The sequence below is a fragment of the Sus scrofa genome, chromosome 15, assembly GCF_054392235.1.
Source record: "Sus scrofa isolate SSC_HxYL_T2T_F1_AM1 chromosome 15, Sscrofa_HxYL_maternal_Yorkshire_Landrace_v2.0, whole genome shotgun sequence".
Taxonomy (NCBI): domain Eukaryota; kingdom Metazoa; phylum Chordata; class Mammalia; order Artiodactyla; family Suidae; genus Sus; species Sus scrofa.
In genome coordinates this window covers 131,655,549-131,672,172 of record NC_139397.1, presented here as the reverse complement: position 1 = coordinate 131,672,172, position 16,624 = coordinate 131,655,549, and the positions used below count along the sequence as shown (strand labels likewise).

The window sequence follows — 16,624 nt, the reverse complement described above, 5'->3', positions numbered from 1 at the left end:
TTCATTTTAAATTAAGCAGCTTTGTATTTTTCCTTATCAGCTAAATGAAGATCATGATTTTTATGCTGCATAATTTGTGATGAATAAGTAAAAATATCCACAGGGTTGACAAATGCTGTCATCTTATCACATGTAAAGGAGTGCTTGGTGGCAGGCCTTTGGAGGGAATATTATATTTGAAAATATTCTTAGAGGGGACTGCTAAAATTTTCAGTTGTACTTGAACTGTAGAGTAAGCAACAGTTTATGGCCTGCCCAGCTTCTGCCCATACTCAGAAGCCATGGGGTTTTTCTCAGCATCTGAAGAGCATTTTCATGGCAGGTGTGGGGAACGGGTTGGGATTGGGAGGGTTGGGGGGAGGAGTAGACATTTTTTCCAGTGAGTTCTCTTTTGTAACTGAAGTGGTAAAAATGGAATTTTAAGACATGTAACCAGTCCAAATTTCTAAAAGAAATGTAATGAGTAAGTATTTGAACTAGAATTATACTTTGGAAAAGAGCATTTTCCTTTTCCTACATTTAGGGTGACTTCATTGGACCTCACATTAGAATGAGAGCCAGTTAGACTTACAATCATTAAGTTAGTCACAATAGGAATGAGTTAGACTAGACTAATGTTTTGGTTCCTATTTATTTTATTTGAATTCAATTTATCTCTCTTATTTTTTAATGGTCACACCCACTGCATATGGAAGTTCCTGGGCCAGGGATTGAATCCATGCCACAGCTACAACCTGTGCCACAGCTGTGGCAACACCAGATCCTTTAACCCACTGTGCCTGACTGGAGATCAAACCCACACCTCACAGCAACCGGAGCCCTGTAGTCAGATTCTTAACCCACTGAACCACAGTGGAAACTCCTGAATTCAATCTCTTGATGGAAACTATTTCTTGAGTGTTAGTAGCTAGTAATACATAATGAATCTGCATTGAGACTAGAGACTGGGGACACTATTCATTTATAAAATTCTAGATAGCTCACTTGACATGTAAAATTACTATGCATATGATGAGGGATATTTTGTGTATAGTAATTTATAATTTTCAAGGCACTTTTACATAAGCTATATGATATGAGATGGAGAGGCTCAGTCCCAAAGCTGATCAATGAAGAGCTGAACCTCAAATCAGAATCTTTAAAATATAGTCTTTTCCTACATGCCACATTTTGCCATTCATCCGTAGTTTTTGAAGTTGCTTTATTACTTAATTTATCAGGATTTCCCAGAACCATATTAAATCTCTCCTTTTTTTAATCAGACAAAATCCTGACCAGAGGAGAGAGACTGGATGGTTTTGGTCTGTTACTGAAGAAGATAATGGCTATACTCATTAAGAGGTTCCACCATACCCGCAGGAACTGGAAAGGTTTCATAGCTCAGGTTATTCTCCCCATCGTCTTTGTAACTACTGCCATGGGCCTTGGCACCCTGAGGAATTCCAGCAACAACTATCCAGAGATCCAGATCTCCCCATCTCTTTATGGTACCTCTGAACAGACAGCCTTCTATGCGTAAGTTTCTCTCCTTTAACTAAAACATTTCCGCATGCCTCCAGAGGTGAGTTGTGCCTGAATGAATGCCATGAAATGCTAAAGGAGCCTCAGTCCCTGATCCTGCCAAAAGAACAGACAGTTTGATTTATTGCACCTTGACACTTCTCTCACCAACACATAACTTTTATGAGTTTTCGTGTTTGTCTAAAATAAAGTTATTGTAGATCTTTATTTTTAATGATGAGGCTTTAATCAGGAAAGCCAGGTTAGGTATGAGTCCCCAATTTGTTGTAATATATAGCAAATAAATTTTTATTGAATATTGAATAGCAGTGTCAGAATTCTGTATAATATAATGTTATATATAAAGTAGGTGATCGCTCAAGTTCCTGCCATGGCTCAGCAATAATGCACCTGACTAGGATCCATTAGATTGCTGGTTCTGTCCCTGGCCTTGCTCAGTGGGTTAAAGATCGGGTATTGCCATGAGCTATGGTGGAGGTCACAGACGCTGCTTGGGTCCCACATAGCTGTGGCTGTGGTGCAGGCCGGCAGCTGTAGCTCTGATTCAACCTCTAGCCTGGGAACTTCCATATGCCACGAGTATGGCCCTTAAAAATAAATTAATTAATTAATTAATAAAGTAGATGATCACTAAATGCATTTGACAGTTAAGAAAATAATAAGGCAGCCAAATAGAGACATATGCTTATTTTTGTGCATGATCCTTTTTTTCTGAGACCTAAGTCTTTCTTTAGATTTTTAAGAAAACTGTCCTACATACAGCATATTTCATCTCTTCAAACTGTTCATGAGCATGAATTTAATATGGAAGACTAGTGGTGGAATCATGAATTTGTTTCTATCTTTTAATATTACAGGAATTATCACCCAAGCACAAAAAATCTGGTCTCAGCAATGTGGAGCTTCCCTGGCATGGACAACATATGTTTGAACACTAGTGATCCGTAAGTGGTTCTTGTTTATTTCTTTTATTCAACACTCCAGTGTGTGTGCATGTGTATGCGTATGCATGTGTATGCATGTGCATGCAAATGTGTGCATGTATGTGTGGGTGTGTGGACAAGTGAGTAATGTTATTTGGATGGGGGAGGTCAGCACCTGATTGAAATCTGTCTTTAACGGATTTGATCTTCTTTAGTTCATTCCACTCACTTTGCTATACTGTAATAATAAACAGGTGCTTTAAAACCTGTACAGTTTTTTTTTTCTACATATTTTCATTAAACAGTCACAACCACCCTGAGCATTATTAATCCCATTTTTAAGATGAGGAAACTGAGGATCACATGGACTGAGACACTTGCCCAAAGATATCTAGAAAGTTGTGTTTCTAAGTCCAAGACCCCCATCTTCTGACTCCAATCCCCATGTTTTTGTTCTGCATGGTGTGGCTTATTCACACTTGCAAGATAATACGTGACACATAGAAACCTGACAATTATTTTTGTAAAGTATCCACTTTCCATTAAAGGAGAGAATGAAAAAAGCAAAGGAAATAAAAGGGTCCAAAAGTTCCATCCTGCCACATTAAGACAATTCAATGAGCTTTGGTCTCAACACTTTAATCATTACTTGTTCTCTCTCAATTCCTATAAAATGTCAGATCACTTGGAAATGGTAGTGCAATGAATATTCAAGTTATGAAAAGTCAGTAATTTGGGAGTTCTCGTGGCTCAGTGGTTAACGAATCTGACTAGGAACCATGAGGTTGCGGGTTCGATCCTTGGCCTCACTCAGTGGATTAAGGATCCTGAGTTGCCGTGAGCTGTGGTGTATGTCACAGGCGTGGCTCGGATCCCACGTTGCTGTGGCTCTGGTGTAGGCCAGCGGCTACAGCTCCGATTCGACCCCTAGCTTGAGAACCTCCATATGCTGTGGGTGCGGCCCTAGAAAAGACAAAAAATGTATACATATATATATATTTTTTAAAAGTCAGTAATTTGAACCTAGGACTATACACCTGAATTTAATACCAAATACTCACGTATGTGCTCATACATAAACGTGAGAATGCACACACACACCTCATTTCAATATCATTTTTACTTGCAGAAGGTGTTTAAAGAAAGACAGTCTAGGAAAATGGAACAGCAGCGGAGAACCTATCACTAATTTTGGTGTTTGCTCCTGCTCAGAAAATATCCAGGTAAGATGGAATTGCCTCTCAGTGAAGGAGAAAAAAGAAAGGAATAAAGGTCAAAACTTGAAATATCTATCCAGGTTACCAAAGAGTCAGTATAATTTTGTTTTATGGAAGCTAGTAGCTCAGTGATGTGGCCCTAGGCATCTCAAAAACACTGAACTTCAGGTCACTGTTTCAAATCCATCTTAGGACAAACTTCTGAGGTAAGTAATTCTATGATGGTCTTTGCAGAAACCAATGGAAAATGAATTTTTGGTCTCAGTTCAGTTGTAACCAGAAAGCTCTATGTTTCAGACAACAGAATGCTACTACCATAACTGTCTATATTTGAAAACACAGCGAGACTATTACTGTAGTGGTCAGTTGGGAAGTTAGTAATGTGTAAGTTCAGAACAGAACTCCATGTTTATAAGCAACACCTCCAGGATGCAAGAAACATCGGTATCCTGAAAGAAACATTAAAGATTGTCCAGCCATCTCTGTCTGTAGTTCTACAGATACATACCTTAGTTTGCTGGGCTTATCAAGTCAATAAACTTTTAAGAAAATCAAATTCCCTGGGGAAATTAAATATTGTTGAAGAGGTCGTGAGTATCTGAGGGTCACTATGTTGTCAGCTTACTTCCTCTTAGGGAGGAATCTAGCAATAAATATTTTCTTCAAAGTGCCATAGGATTACATCCTAAACTGTCTTGGTACATATAGTATTTTAGAATAAAGATGTTTTCAGTAAATGCAACCTATTTTTGTGGTCTCACGGAAGGCAGTTACTAACAATGAAAGCTGGGATCCAGCAAGCATCTTCTGAAATCCTTGCATATATAAATATTAGTCTTACCCAGTACTCAGAGTTTTCTAATTCCTCATCCAACTTGGCTAATTTCTGAAATTCTTCATGTATTTTCTTGACCTCACGGTAAAAGTCAACTAACTTAGTATTTAGGCTTGGAATCTGGATAAATTTTATTAATTTAAAAAACTCAGTAGATTAAATTATTTTCAATTTTATATTCTGCTGATGAGAATCCAAATTTGTGTAAATAGCTCTTGAAGAGTGTTGACAGTATCTACTAATGCTGAACATATACATACCCAATGGATTTAGCAATTCCATTCCTGTTATAATCCCATCAGAAACATGAAAAAATTCACTTAGTCAAACACTAGAATATTCATAGCAATGCTATTTATAATAGCCACCAAAATTCCCACTAATAGTAGAGGAGATAAATCAAATGCAGTGTATTTCCACAATGAAATTCTACATACAGCAAAATGAGAATGGTTTACAACTACACACATCATATTCTCACAAACAAATGATGAGTGAATAAAGCCAAATATGAGAAAGTACATACATACAATACAATTACATTTATATAAAATACAAAAACATGCAAAACTCTTCTGTGCCAATTACTTTGGAAGTGGTAGTTATTGGGAAGAAGCATGACCAGAGGGGTTGGGGTACTAGCATTGTTCTGTTTTCTGATCCATTTGTCGGTTACAAGGGTGTATTCAGTTTGTCAATATTTATCAAGCAGTATACTTATAATCTATATGCTTTTCTGTATATATAATATTATTCCATAAAAATATTAAAGCTAAAAGTTGCACTGCATACATAAGGGTATCTCTATTTATGAAACCAGTGACATTCCAGAATGTGATCTTCAAGTTGATACAACTTGATGCACGGTGAAATTTTATATTTTAGAGCAACTTGCAACTTAATGCTCTTGATACACACATGAGGTGCCAGGCTCAGGCTCTGGGACCCCATGAAAGCTGGAAGGAAAAACTGGAAACATACGAAGCTTTCCCCAATTAAACTGCATGACCGTGAAGCATGGGAAGTTTTAATGAAAAGTAAGTAGTCAGGAAGTGCAGAAAGCTACAAACATAAAAATAAGTGGTTTAATCTAAGCTCAAATTGATTAATAGTAGTATAACAAGGTACTTAATTTTGACACATGTACAATGGTAATGTAAGATGATAACAATGGGGAAAACTGGTTGACAGGCATACAGGCAGTCTCTATACTGTCTTTGCAACTTATGTATGTATAAGCAATCTATATATATATATTGATTTAGGTAGAATTAAATTATTTTTAAATTTAAATATGTATACAATTGAGCTCTGACACCTAGGTTTTATACCTTAAAACTAATATAACACAAACTTTTCTCCACTGCAGTCAGTCCCTAAGAACTTATGCCTGTTAATATTATCTTTTCAATATGAAGCAAACATTTTTTTCTTCCCTGTGAATTATTGAGGCAATTTTGAGTCATCTGAATGTTTAAAGTTATTCTCCAAACACATCAGGCTTGTCAGTACAGTGAAAGAAATGTAGAACATTAGTTAACTTGTGTTCCTTTTTGGCTTTAAGCGAGTTCTAAACACAGGTATGTGCTCTATATAAATAACAACTATTTGTTCTAATTTCTTGCCGTCAGCAAGATGATTTCCTTCTCAAACCTCCTTAGAGGCAAAGGATACTCTTATCATACTCTACCAGTTGCTCTAATAGGACAAATCATGAGACTGAAGCTCCTTAACATTGTCTATTTAATTTGTATAGCATTGTCCAGAAAGAACTTAATTTTTAACCTTATTTTTCAGGAATGTCCTAAATTTAACTATTCTCCACCTCATAGAAGAACTTATTCTTCCCAAGTAATTTATAACCTGACCGGGCACCGCTTGGAAAATTATCTTATATCAACTGCTAATGAGTTTACGCAAAAAAGGTAAAAATACTCTGTTAATAACATTTAATTTAGACTATCTTGCTTTCTTACTGTTACAATTTTAATAGTATATATCTTTTGAATTTTTGGCAATAAATGCAAGTTTCTTTTGACTATTTGAGTAAATTCTGTTTTATCTAAACAGCCTTACATATTAAAGTTTAAGTAATGACTCAAGATTTGATCACATTGAAAAGCATTGTCTAAGACTTCAAAAATTTATTGTTAATCTAAGCAAAAGAGAAGTTATTGACTAGATTATGCCAACATGGAAAGTTTTAAGGCATGGCTTTTGGTGACAGTTGTCCTTAGCTGCAATATGAATGTGTCAAAACAAAATATGGTATCTGCATGTGAATAAAATGTTTCATTGTACAGCACGGCCACAGGCTTGTTGTTAAGCCATCTAAACATTTGCTATAAATTTGGCAGCCTTACATTTGCAACATGGATGGACCTGGAGAACACTATGCTAAGGGGAATAATAGACAAATATTGCATAATTTCACTTGTAAATGAAATCCAAAATAGTCAAATTCATGGATAAAGTAGTATAGTGGTTGCCAGAGTTTGGAGGAAAGGCAAAATGGGGAGATATTGTTCAAAAGCTACAAAGTTTCAGTAATGCAAGGTGTACATTCTGGAGACCTAATTAGAGCAATGTGAGTATTCTTAAAAATACTGTATTGTTACTTGAAATTTTCTAAGAGAGTAGGCCTTAAGAATTCTCAAGATGTAACTATGTGTGATAATGGATATGTTAGTTAAATTGATTGTGAAAATTATTTCACTATATATATATATATATATATATCAAGACATTTCTAAGCTTTAAATATATTCACTTTTTATTTGTCAACTATGTCTTAATAAAGCTGGGAGGGGAAAGTTGGTCAACACGTGTGAATATACTTGTAACTATTTTCAATGAAATGAGATTTGTTATGAACATTATTTATTATTACTTATTTAACCCAGTAAATGATGGATATGTAAACTAACTTTAAAATTATTACTTGGATTTTTGGGGGAAGTATTTTCTTTTTTTTTTTAGTGATTTTAATTTTTTCCACTATAGCTAATTCTGTGAATTTATAGTGTTCTGTCAATTTTCTACTGTACAGCAAAGTGACTCAGTCACACATACATATATATATACATTCTTTTTCTCACATTATCCTCCAGTATGCTCCATCATAAGTGACCAGATATAGTTCCCAGTACTATACAGCAGGATCTCATTGCTTATCCATTCCAAAGGCAATAGTTTGTATCTATTAACCCCAAATTCCCAGTCCATCCCACTCCCTCCCCCTCCCCCTTGGCAACCAAAAGTCTGTTCTCCAAGTCCATTAGTTTATTTTCTGTGGAAAGGCTCATTTGTGCCATATATTAGATTCAAGATATAAGTGATACCATATGGTATTTTTTTTCTCTTTCTGACTTACTTCACTTAGTATGAGAGTCTCTATTTCCATCTACATCGCTGAAAATGACATTATTTTATTCTTTTTTATGTCTGCATAGTATTCCATTGTGTATATATACCACTTCTTAATCCATTCATCTATTGACCGACATTTAGGTGTTTTCCATGTCTTGGCTGTTGTGAATAGTGCTGCAATGAACATATGGGTGCGTGTGTCTATTTCAGGGAAAGTTTTGTCCAGATATATGCCCAAGAGTTGGATTGCTGGGTCATATGGTAGTTCTATGTTTAGTATTCTGAGGTACCTCCATACTGTTTTCCACAATGCTTGTACCAAATTACATTCCAGCCAACAGTGTAGAAGGGTTTCCTTTTCTCCACACCCCCTACAGCATTTGTTATTTGTGAACTTATTAATGATGGCCATTCTGACTGGTGTGAGGTGGTATCTCATAGTGGTTTTGATTTGCATTTGCATTTCTCTAGTAATCAGTGATATTAAGCACTTTTTCATGTGCTTGTTGGCCATCTGTATATCTTCTCTGGAGAAATGTCTATTCAGGTGTTTTGCCCATTTTTCCATTGGTTGTTGGGTTTTTTGCTGTTGAGTTGTATACGTTGTTTATATATTTTAGAGATTAGGTCGTTGTCAGTTGTATCATTTTGAAACTATTTTCTCCCATTCTATAAGTTGTCTTTTTTTTTTATGGTTTCCTTTGCTGTGAAAAAGCTTGTCAATTTGGTCAGGTCCAATTAGTTTATCTTTGCTTTTATTTCTGTTGCCTTGGGAGAATGACCTGAGAAAACATTTGTAAGGTTGATATCAGAGAATGTTTTGTCTATGTTCTCTTCTAGGCATTTGATGGTGTCTTGTCTTATGTTTAAGTCTTTAAGCCATTTGAGTTTATTTTTTGTGCATGGTGTGAGGATGTGTTCCAGTTTCATTGATTTACATGTGGCAGTTTTCATAGCACCACTTGCTGAAGAGACCGTCTTTTTCCCATTTTATATTCTTGCCTCCTTTGTTGAGGATTAATTGATCATAGGTGTCTGGGTTTATTTCTGGGTTCTCTATTCTGATCCATTGGTCTGTATGTCTGTTTTGGTGCCAGTACCACACTGTCTTTTTTTTTTTTTTTCCCCAAATTGGGGCTAAGATTATCCTTGATTTTTTTTAATAATTTTTATTTTTTCCATTGTACAGCAGAGTACATATATTTTTTTTCAATAATCCATTTTCTACTTTAAAAGTCCAAGATCTTACAAGTAGTTATATACATACAACTCCCCTTCAAACATCCAGGAATAAAAAAGTAGAGCACTAGGGGACAGATTAGAAAAAAAGATTGGAGAATAGAAGAAATAGAGCCATTTGAAAAAAAGATATCACTTTAATATTAAATTACTTTTAGAAAAAGACATTTAAGCACTAAAATCTTAAGATTTTTGAAGTGGTGCACGATCCAGTTAAGTTGGTGAAGTTGTCTAGTTTATGTGTTAACTTATTTTCAGAACAATTACTCTATATTTGCAATTTTTAGAAAGACTTTTTTACTTCTAGCTATAATGTACACTTTAGACTAAAATATGATAAAAGAAATTAATAAAATTATATTTGTCAGACAGAAATATTTCTTTCTGTAAACATGTTCCTAATGGAAAGAATTGAGTTGTTAAACATTTTAGACCTATTTATGAGTATTTTCTCCATTAAAACAAATATCAATTTTTCTGTGTAGATATGGAGGTTGGAGTTTTGGACTACCTTTGACTAAAGACCTGCGTTTTGATATAACAGCAGTTCCTGCTAATAGAACACTTGCCAAGGTAAATTATAATCTTTCTTTTGAGATATCGTACACATGAGAAAGTGAATTTGAAATATTCAAGCATTTTTATGAGGTTAAAACAAAACACTGACCAATCAATTTGAAAAGCTCTTTGGAACAATCATATTCCATAATATAATGGTTCCTATCCTGTGTATTTATCCTAGGGAAAAGTGTACAGACAAGTACCCATTTTCATATACAAAAATGTACACAATAATATTTCTCAAATTAGGCAAAAACACAATCCCAAATGTTAACACACAGTAGAATAAAAAGGTAAACTCTTATGTACTCATTCAGTAGAACCTTCAGCCATGGAAATGAATGAGCTCAGTTTCATTCAACAAATAGGCTGACTCTCCCAAACATTATTAGGAAGCAAAGAAAAAGACAAAAAGGAATACATAACTATAATTACATGTACCATAAACTTTGAGAGTAGGCAAAACTCAACCATATTGTTTGAAGAAGTGAGAGAGTATTGCAATTAAAAAATGATATGTACTGGGAGCTCCCACTGTGATGCAGTGGAAACGAATCTGACTAGTATCCATTAGGATGCAGGTTTGATCTCTGGCCTCACTCAGTGGGTAAAAGATCCAGCATTGCCATGAGCTGTGGTGTAGGTCACAGAGGCAGCTTGGATCCCTCGTTGCTGTGGCTGTAGCTGTGGCATAGGCCGACAGCTATAGCTCCGATTTGATGCCTAGTCTGGGAACTTCCATATGCCACAGGTGCAGCCCTTAAAAGACAAAAAAAAAAAAAAAAAAAAAAAAAAATGAGATGTACTGGCTACTTTTATTTCTCAACCTGAGTGATGGGTTTACTGCCTTTACAATTTTTTATTAAACTATACATTAATGTTTTATGCATTTTCCCTTGTATATGGGTCATATATGTTTAGCTTTGCTTCTTAAAGAACATGGAAACTTGGAGTTCCCATCATAGGGCAGTGAAAACAATCTGACTAGGAACCATGAGGTTGCAGGTTCAGTTCCCGGCCTCATGCAGTGAGATAAAGATCTGGCATTGCCGTGAGCTGTGGTGTAGGTTGAAGACGCGGCTCGGATCTGATGTTGCTGTTGCTGTGGCTGTGGTGTAGACCAGCAGCTATGGTTCCAATCGGACCCCTAGCCTGGGAACCTCCATATGCTGCAGGTGCAGCCCTAAAAAAAAAGAACATGGAAACTTAACAGAATTTGATGGATGTAAATAATCCCATTGACTTTTTTTTCTCCTAGATTATACATGTACTTTGAATTGTAAACAAGCTTGAGTCACAGAATCAGACACACATATGATTACTCATATGATCACAAGTAGTCTTTAAATTTTAAATTATTCTTCACGTATTTCTCATTTGGTAGTAAGAGATATATACAACTTGGGGGAAGTGAAGAAACTAATATTCATTTAGTGACTGTTATAAACCTAGCACCACTGTCATCTTGTACATCAACTACCTAATTTCATCCTTACAGCACACCTAAGAGAGATATTATTGAGTCTATGTTAGCTAGTTTTTACAAGGTCATATAGAAAGTAAATAGTTTCTGCTGGAGTTTGAATGCCCCCACCCTGTTCCTTTCTTCCCTTTCTCCACACATAGAGTAACCATTTTTGCATAAGGGAAGGAGTTCTAATATTAAATAATTTTTCTCTAAATCAGATTTATAATTTTGAATTATCAACTGGGTTTCTTGAGTTGAGCTATACCAATATTTTAAACCCCTCTGCTTTTGACATAGAAGGTAAAGTAACTTACCTGCTTCTGGGTTATAACTAGCAGTAGAAAGTTAGTGGGGAGATTCAGGGTTATCAGTCTTTTTGCTAAAGGCGTAATGTTTGTATATTTAATTTATTTCTACAGCCAGGCCTATATACCATTTATTATTATTATTATTATTATTATTATTATTAATGAGAGACAGAATGCTTTAGTTCTATTCCAGCATTGCTATAGACTAGACACAGAGATGAAGATAATAATGATTTCTTCAGTTTATTTCAAGCTTTACCTGTAGAGAAGTTCTGGGATATCTAATAACTTGATGCTATCATGCAGAAAAAAACCCTATTTTCCCCAATCTCTGACCATCTTTAATTTGGAAACTTAGACATCTTTGGTCAACACTCTAGGGGATGGTTCATAATTTCCAAGATGAAATAAGTTACTGGGAAATTGGTATACTTATTTTAAATGTAAATTCTAAACTGCCTAATTTATTTGAATACCATACCGATCTTGCCTTCTTTTGGAATTTAACAGGTATGGTATGATCCAGAAGGCTATCACTCCCTTCCAGCTTACCTCAACAGCTTTAATAATTTCCTCCTGCGAGTCAACATGTCAAAATACGATGCTGCCCGACACGGTAAAGTTACTTACACAGATGCTTCTTGTATTGCAGCTTTTGCTACTCTCCATAGAAAAATGCAAACTAGATCTCATTTCCTCCCAGTGGCAGCTATTTTATGGTATTTAAATCACAGATTTTTAAAAGGAGTTTGGAAATAGTAACTACAACCAGATGGAATATTCTGGATAATCCCCTTAACTTCAGGCTAATTTAGCTTCCTCGTTTATCAAGCCAGGATAATAATGCTGACTTCACACTTATTTCTGCTCTCACATCTAGTAGTTATATCTCATAGAAAACATATTTTATAACTGTTTACTTCTATACAGACTGAAGATAAAATAATAATGTCAGTGAATACTGTACACGGATCTAAATGTGGAAACAAAACTTTTAAACTAGAAAGTCGTACCAGAAGTGAAGTGGTACCATTAATTGAGCACTTACCATGATGACACAAGCTTTGTATAAAATATTGCTAATCCTCAGCACCCTCTGAGGACTAGTATTATTGTTCCCTACTGTTATTTTTCTGGGAATCAGAGTGGGATTTGAACCCAGGCCTGTTTGGCTCCTGCCTCTTCATTTTCCTAATACTTCTCTATACTCATCCAGGTCTACTTTAGTGGGATTTCCCAATAAGCTTCCACATAGTTTTTAAAAGGGTTCGGAATTGAAAGAAACTGATTTTTTTCTAATTCAATTACTGTTCATCAGACCATTCATCTTCTTCAGCCTTGCTCAAATTATTTCCCCACGCTGGTCCTCAAAAATAATAAATATGGAGAAAAATGGAGGAACATATTTGCTGGCCAACTCTGAGTTACTAGCCTAACATATGGGCTAACACATAGACTATTGTTTTTCAAAACGCCGACGTCTACCTTTCCTCCATCTCCCTACTGTTGTATGTAATAGCATGTGCTGGGTGTTCTGGGGATTGTAGAAGTAAACTGCAGAATCAAATACTTATTCTGGGAACAGAATCTTTCAGAGTCTTCATTTCAGAGAAAGCAGTATTTTTCCCAACTGCTTTGGCATTTTCCTAGCAGCAGGAACAGTGAAGAAAATAACAAAATTGATAGGTAGTCCTTAGACCTAGAAGATCAATAAAGGGTGTAGTCAAAAGTGGTAAGTTAAGTTAAATAGTAACCAAAGCCAGGTGGGTCTAGTATAACCTGGTTTGAAATACTATTGAACATTTGACTTTTAGTAGGATGTCGTATTCAGAGCAAAAGACCCTTGCTGCTGTGACAGATAATAAAAATGTAAGAAGTTTAGAAATGACTATAGGGGGAAATGTTGCAAAGGTATGTATGTAAGAAAAAGAGACAATGCCCCTTTTAAAGGGTCGGCTTTTGAAACCAGTATTCAGATTTAATTTATTATTAGTGTTCCTTACCAAAACCAAAGCAATCTGGATCAGTTTAGACCACATCAGGCTTTCTGTGGCCCTTACAACTGTGTTTTAAGTTGCAGAGTCTAAAGAATTAATAATTCTGGAATATAAACTTTATATTGACCCCTAAAGGAAATTTTTGTTTGTTTGCTTGCTTGTTTTTTCAAGCAAGAAAAGTGTTATACAGGAAAACAAATAGCTCCCAGGACAGGCTGAGAGGGGGAAGAAGAATGCCCCCGCATTGTCCTATAGGAGTTTTCATCCCTTAATGATGGGGGTTACCAACGTGGGGCCCAGAAAGATATGGTTTTCTCCCATTGGCCTTGCACAGTTACTTATATCAGTCCTTGTCCAATAGGGGTCTTATAAGGGCAGAAATGTCCCATAAGTCTCATGGTTTCTTTGCCCTTTTCTTCCCATAGACTGAGTCACCAGTGGGTAAGAGATTAATGTCCATCTAGGCATAGGTACACTCCCTACAGTAAACAAGGCCTGTGGGGATGTTACTCCCTGGAGCCCTTAGCCAGAAATATTAATCAGTAGCCACATCAAAGAATGCATTGAAGCCCATGCTCCTGCACTGCCTATCTGAGTTGTTATTCTGCCTCAATCCCCCCCTCTAGAGTTGGAGACTCTAACTATGGGGCAAGAGGGGTAGGGGGGTGGAGGGTAGAGGCAACAACCACTCTGACTCCTTCCTGCTGAAAAGGGGCATCCTTAGGAAATGTTTTAAATTTAAAAATAAAGCTTAGTGATAATCATTGTACAACTATAAATGTAATAAATTCATTGAATAATTAAAAAAAATAAAAATAAAATAAAATAAAGTAAAATGAAATAAAATAAAGTAAAATAAAGCTTAGGAGTCCCGCTTTGGTGCAACAGGATCAGTGGTGTCTCTGCAGTGGCAAGGACATGGGTTTGATCCTGGCACAGCGGCCTGGCACAGTATGTTAAAGATCCAGCATTGCCACAGCTGTGGCATAAGTCGAAAATCTGTCTTGGAGTCATTCCTTGGCCAGGAAACTCCATATGCCACAAGGCATCCAATAAATAAATAAATAAGGCTTAGTTTGAGTTATATAGCGATTAGTAGTAGTAGTAGTATGCCTTCTGTTTTTTATTAACTTTTCTTATACAGAGTTATGAAAGTGATAGCTTTCCACCTTCTCTGGAAGGAGTTTTTTTTCTTTCAAAGCAGACATCCATGTCACCTGAAAATACTTTTATTGTTTTCTAATGCATTGTAGGATCTACCATGATAATGTTGTCTTTAAAAATCAGCTCAATTATTTTCCTACCACCTGCCCCCCTACTACACTAGCTGTTTTAAGGCGTCTTTGTTGGATTCTATGTGAATTGAGATTTTGCTTTAGCTGTAAAGTTGATTCTCTTTGAATTTTAACATGCTAATAAAAATCTATTAATTAGTTTTCCTTTGCAATGCCAGTATCTGTTATATTCATGTGGTTCCCTCTAGCGGTTAATTTAACATGGAAATTCTGTTCTTTCTTCCCAAAGAATACAAATTTGCTTGTTTTTGCTAACAAATGTTACACAATGAGGCTCTTTTCCAAAAATAGTAACACATTGTTTCCTCCATCCTAGTGTTTATCCTTATTGCCTTAGTAACAATGGTCAATGAGAAGTGACTCATTTTAGGTTTACAAGCATAGAGACAGACAACAGAAAATGTGTTATTTTTAATATATATTTTATGTAGAGGAAAAAAATTGAAATTTTAAGATTTTAAGAGATTCAGTAAGCATTCATGGACTAAATACTGTGCTCAAGATGTTATGCTGGTTATGTTGAGAGTTCCCTGGTGGCTCAGCTGGTTATGGATCCATTGTTGTTACTGCTGTGGCCTGGGTTCATCCCTGGCCTGGGAACTTCCACATGCAACAGGTGAAGAAAAAAAAAAAAAAAAGAAAGATATTTTGCTGGATGCTGTCAAGCCCACAGAGAAGATTGTAATATAGATTCCAAACCCTAATACTGTTACTTGATCTTTCAGCTAAAGATATGTACAAGAGAATTGGTTCAGCAGCATTGTTCATGGTGGAGCAACTGTAAATGTAAAGATTCCTCTGATGAAATAGTATTTCTTGATTCTGAAATACAAATCAGAATTAGGAGAAGTGTTTTCCCCTTGTCTATATTATAATCTAGCAACAAGGTTTAAATAGGGCCCAAGGAAAATTGAATCTCAGTAAAAGAGAGTCCATTAATTTATATAAAAGATAAGAAAATTGCATTCCCCCAATGATGTGATTAAAATTATAGGTCAAATTGACTATTATTGCTGTTCATTTCTTTGTTTTATTTTAACTATATATTTTTTCCACATATAACAGTTGCAGAATTCAATCTTAAAATATGTCATACGCTAATAAAAATTATAAGTTTAAGTTAATGGAAATAATAGAACTTTAGAATAATCTATAATAGTTGGGTGTTGTGAAAGAGCCTTCATATCCCAATGTAATGAACATAATGCTATATGATCAGTAAGTGAGAAAGTTCTTGCTCAGCTTATAACCCTACAGGAAAACATGTTTAAGGGGTATACTCATTCCTATCCCCTATCGTTCTTTCCCAAAGTTCCTCAGACAGTATAGGTTTTGCCTCTACACCGTGTCCTTTGGGAAACTTGACAGCCCATTTTGACTCTGGCTAACCAACTTTCCTCTCAGGAAAAGGAGGAAAGAACCTTGCTTCTAATTCAGAAAGTATAACTAATGCTGGGAGATACAAATAATTAAGAACCATATTGGAATTAAGTGGCTATTTTTCTGGAGCCAGCTAGTTTCTTCTCAGGCTACAGTATTTCCCTGCCATATCCAATATGGCACGATGAAAAGAGATGAGGGTGGAAAGTGTCTCCTCTTTAGGAGATCCTCACATAATTGGTCTCCCTTTGAGTTGCTTCTTTAAATGTCATACATATCTAAAGTTCCACTGATACAAACATACATATGACTATGGAGAGGAGAAAGTAGAAAACAATTAATTAAGTTTAATAGAGGGGAAACATACCACATAAGAAGTGTAAATTCTTGCCCCTTCCCTCAAAATTCTGTAACAATGTGGAAAAAACTGGGGCGTGTGTGTGGGTGTATGTGTGTGTGAGAGAGAGAGAAAGAGAGAGAAAGAAAGAGTGAGTGCCATCAATTGTATGGC

The 16,624-nt window shown here is 35.8% G+C and overlaps 1 protein-coding gene across 1 annotated transcript in view; it reads left to right on the top strand.

Moving 5' to 3' along the window:
• ABCA12 (ATP binding cassette subfamily A member 12) overlaps positions 1-16,624 on the top strand; it is a 353,621-nt gene that overhangs the window by 306,081 nt on the left and 30,916 nt on the right. Inside the window, exons 37-42 of the mRNA XM_084999025.1 lie at positions 1,263-1,515; positions 2,379-2,465; positions 3,574-3,667; positions 6,294-6,421; positions 9,590-9,677; positions 11,952-12,057. Coding sequence (XP_084855151.1) covers positions 1,263-1,515; positions 2,379-2,465; positions 3,574-3,667; positions 6,294-6,421; positions 9,590-9,677; positions 11,952-12,057 — 756 coding nt within the window. The remainder of the gene's footprint in view (positions 1-1,262; positions 1,516-2,378; positions 2,466-3,573; positions 3,668-6,293; positions 6,422-9,589; positions 9,678-11,951; positions 12,058-16,624) is intronic.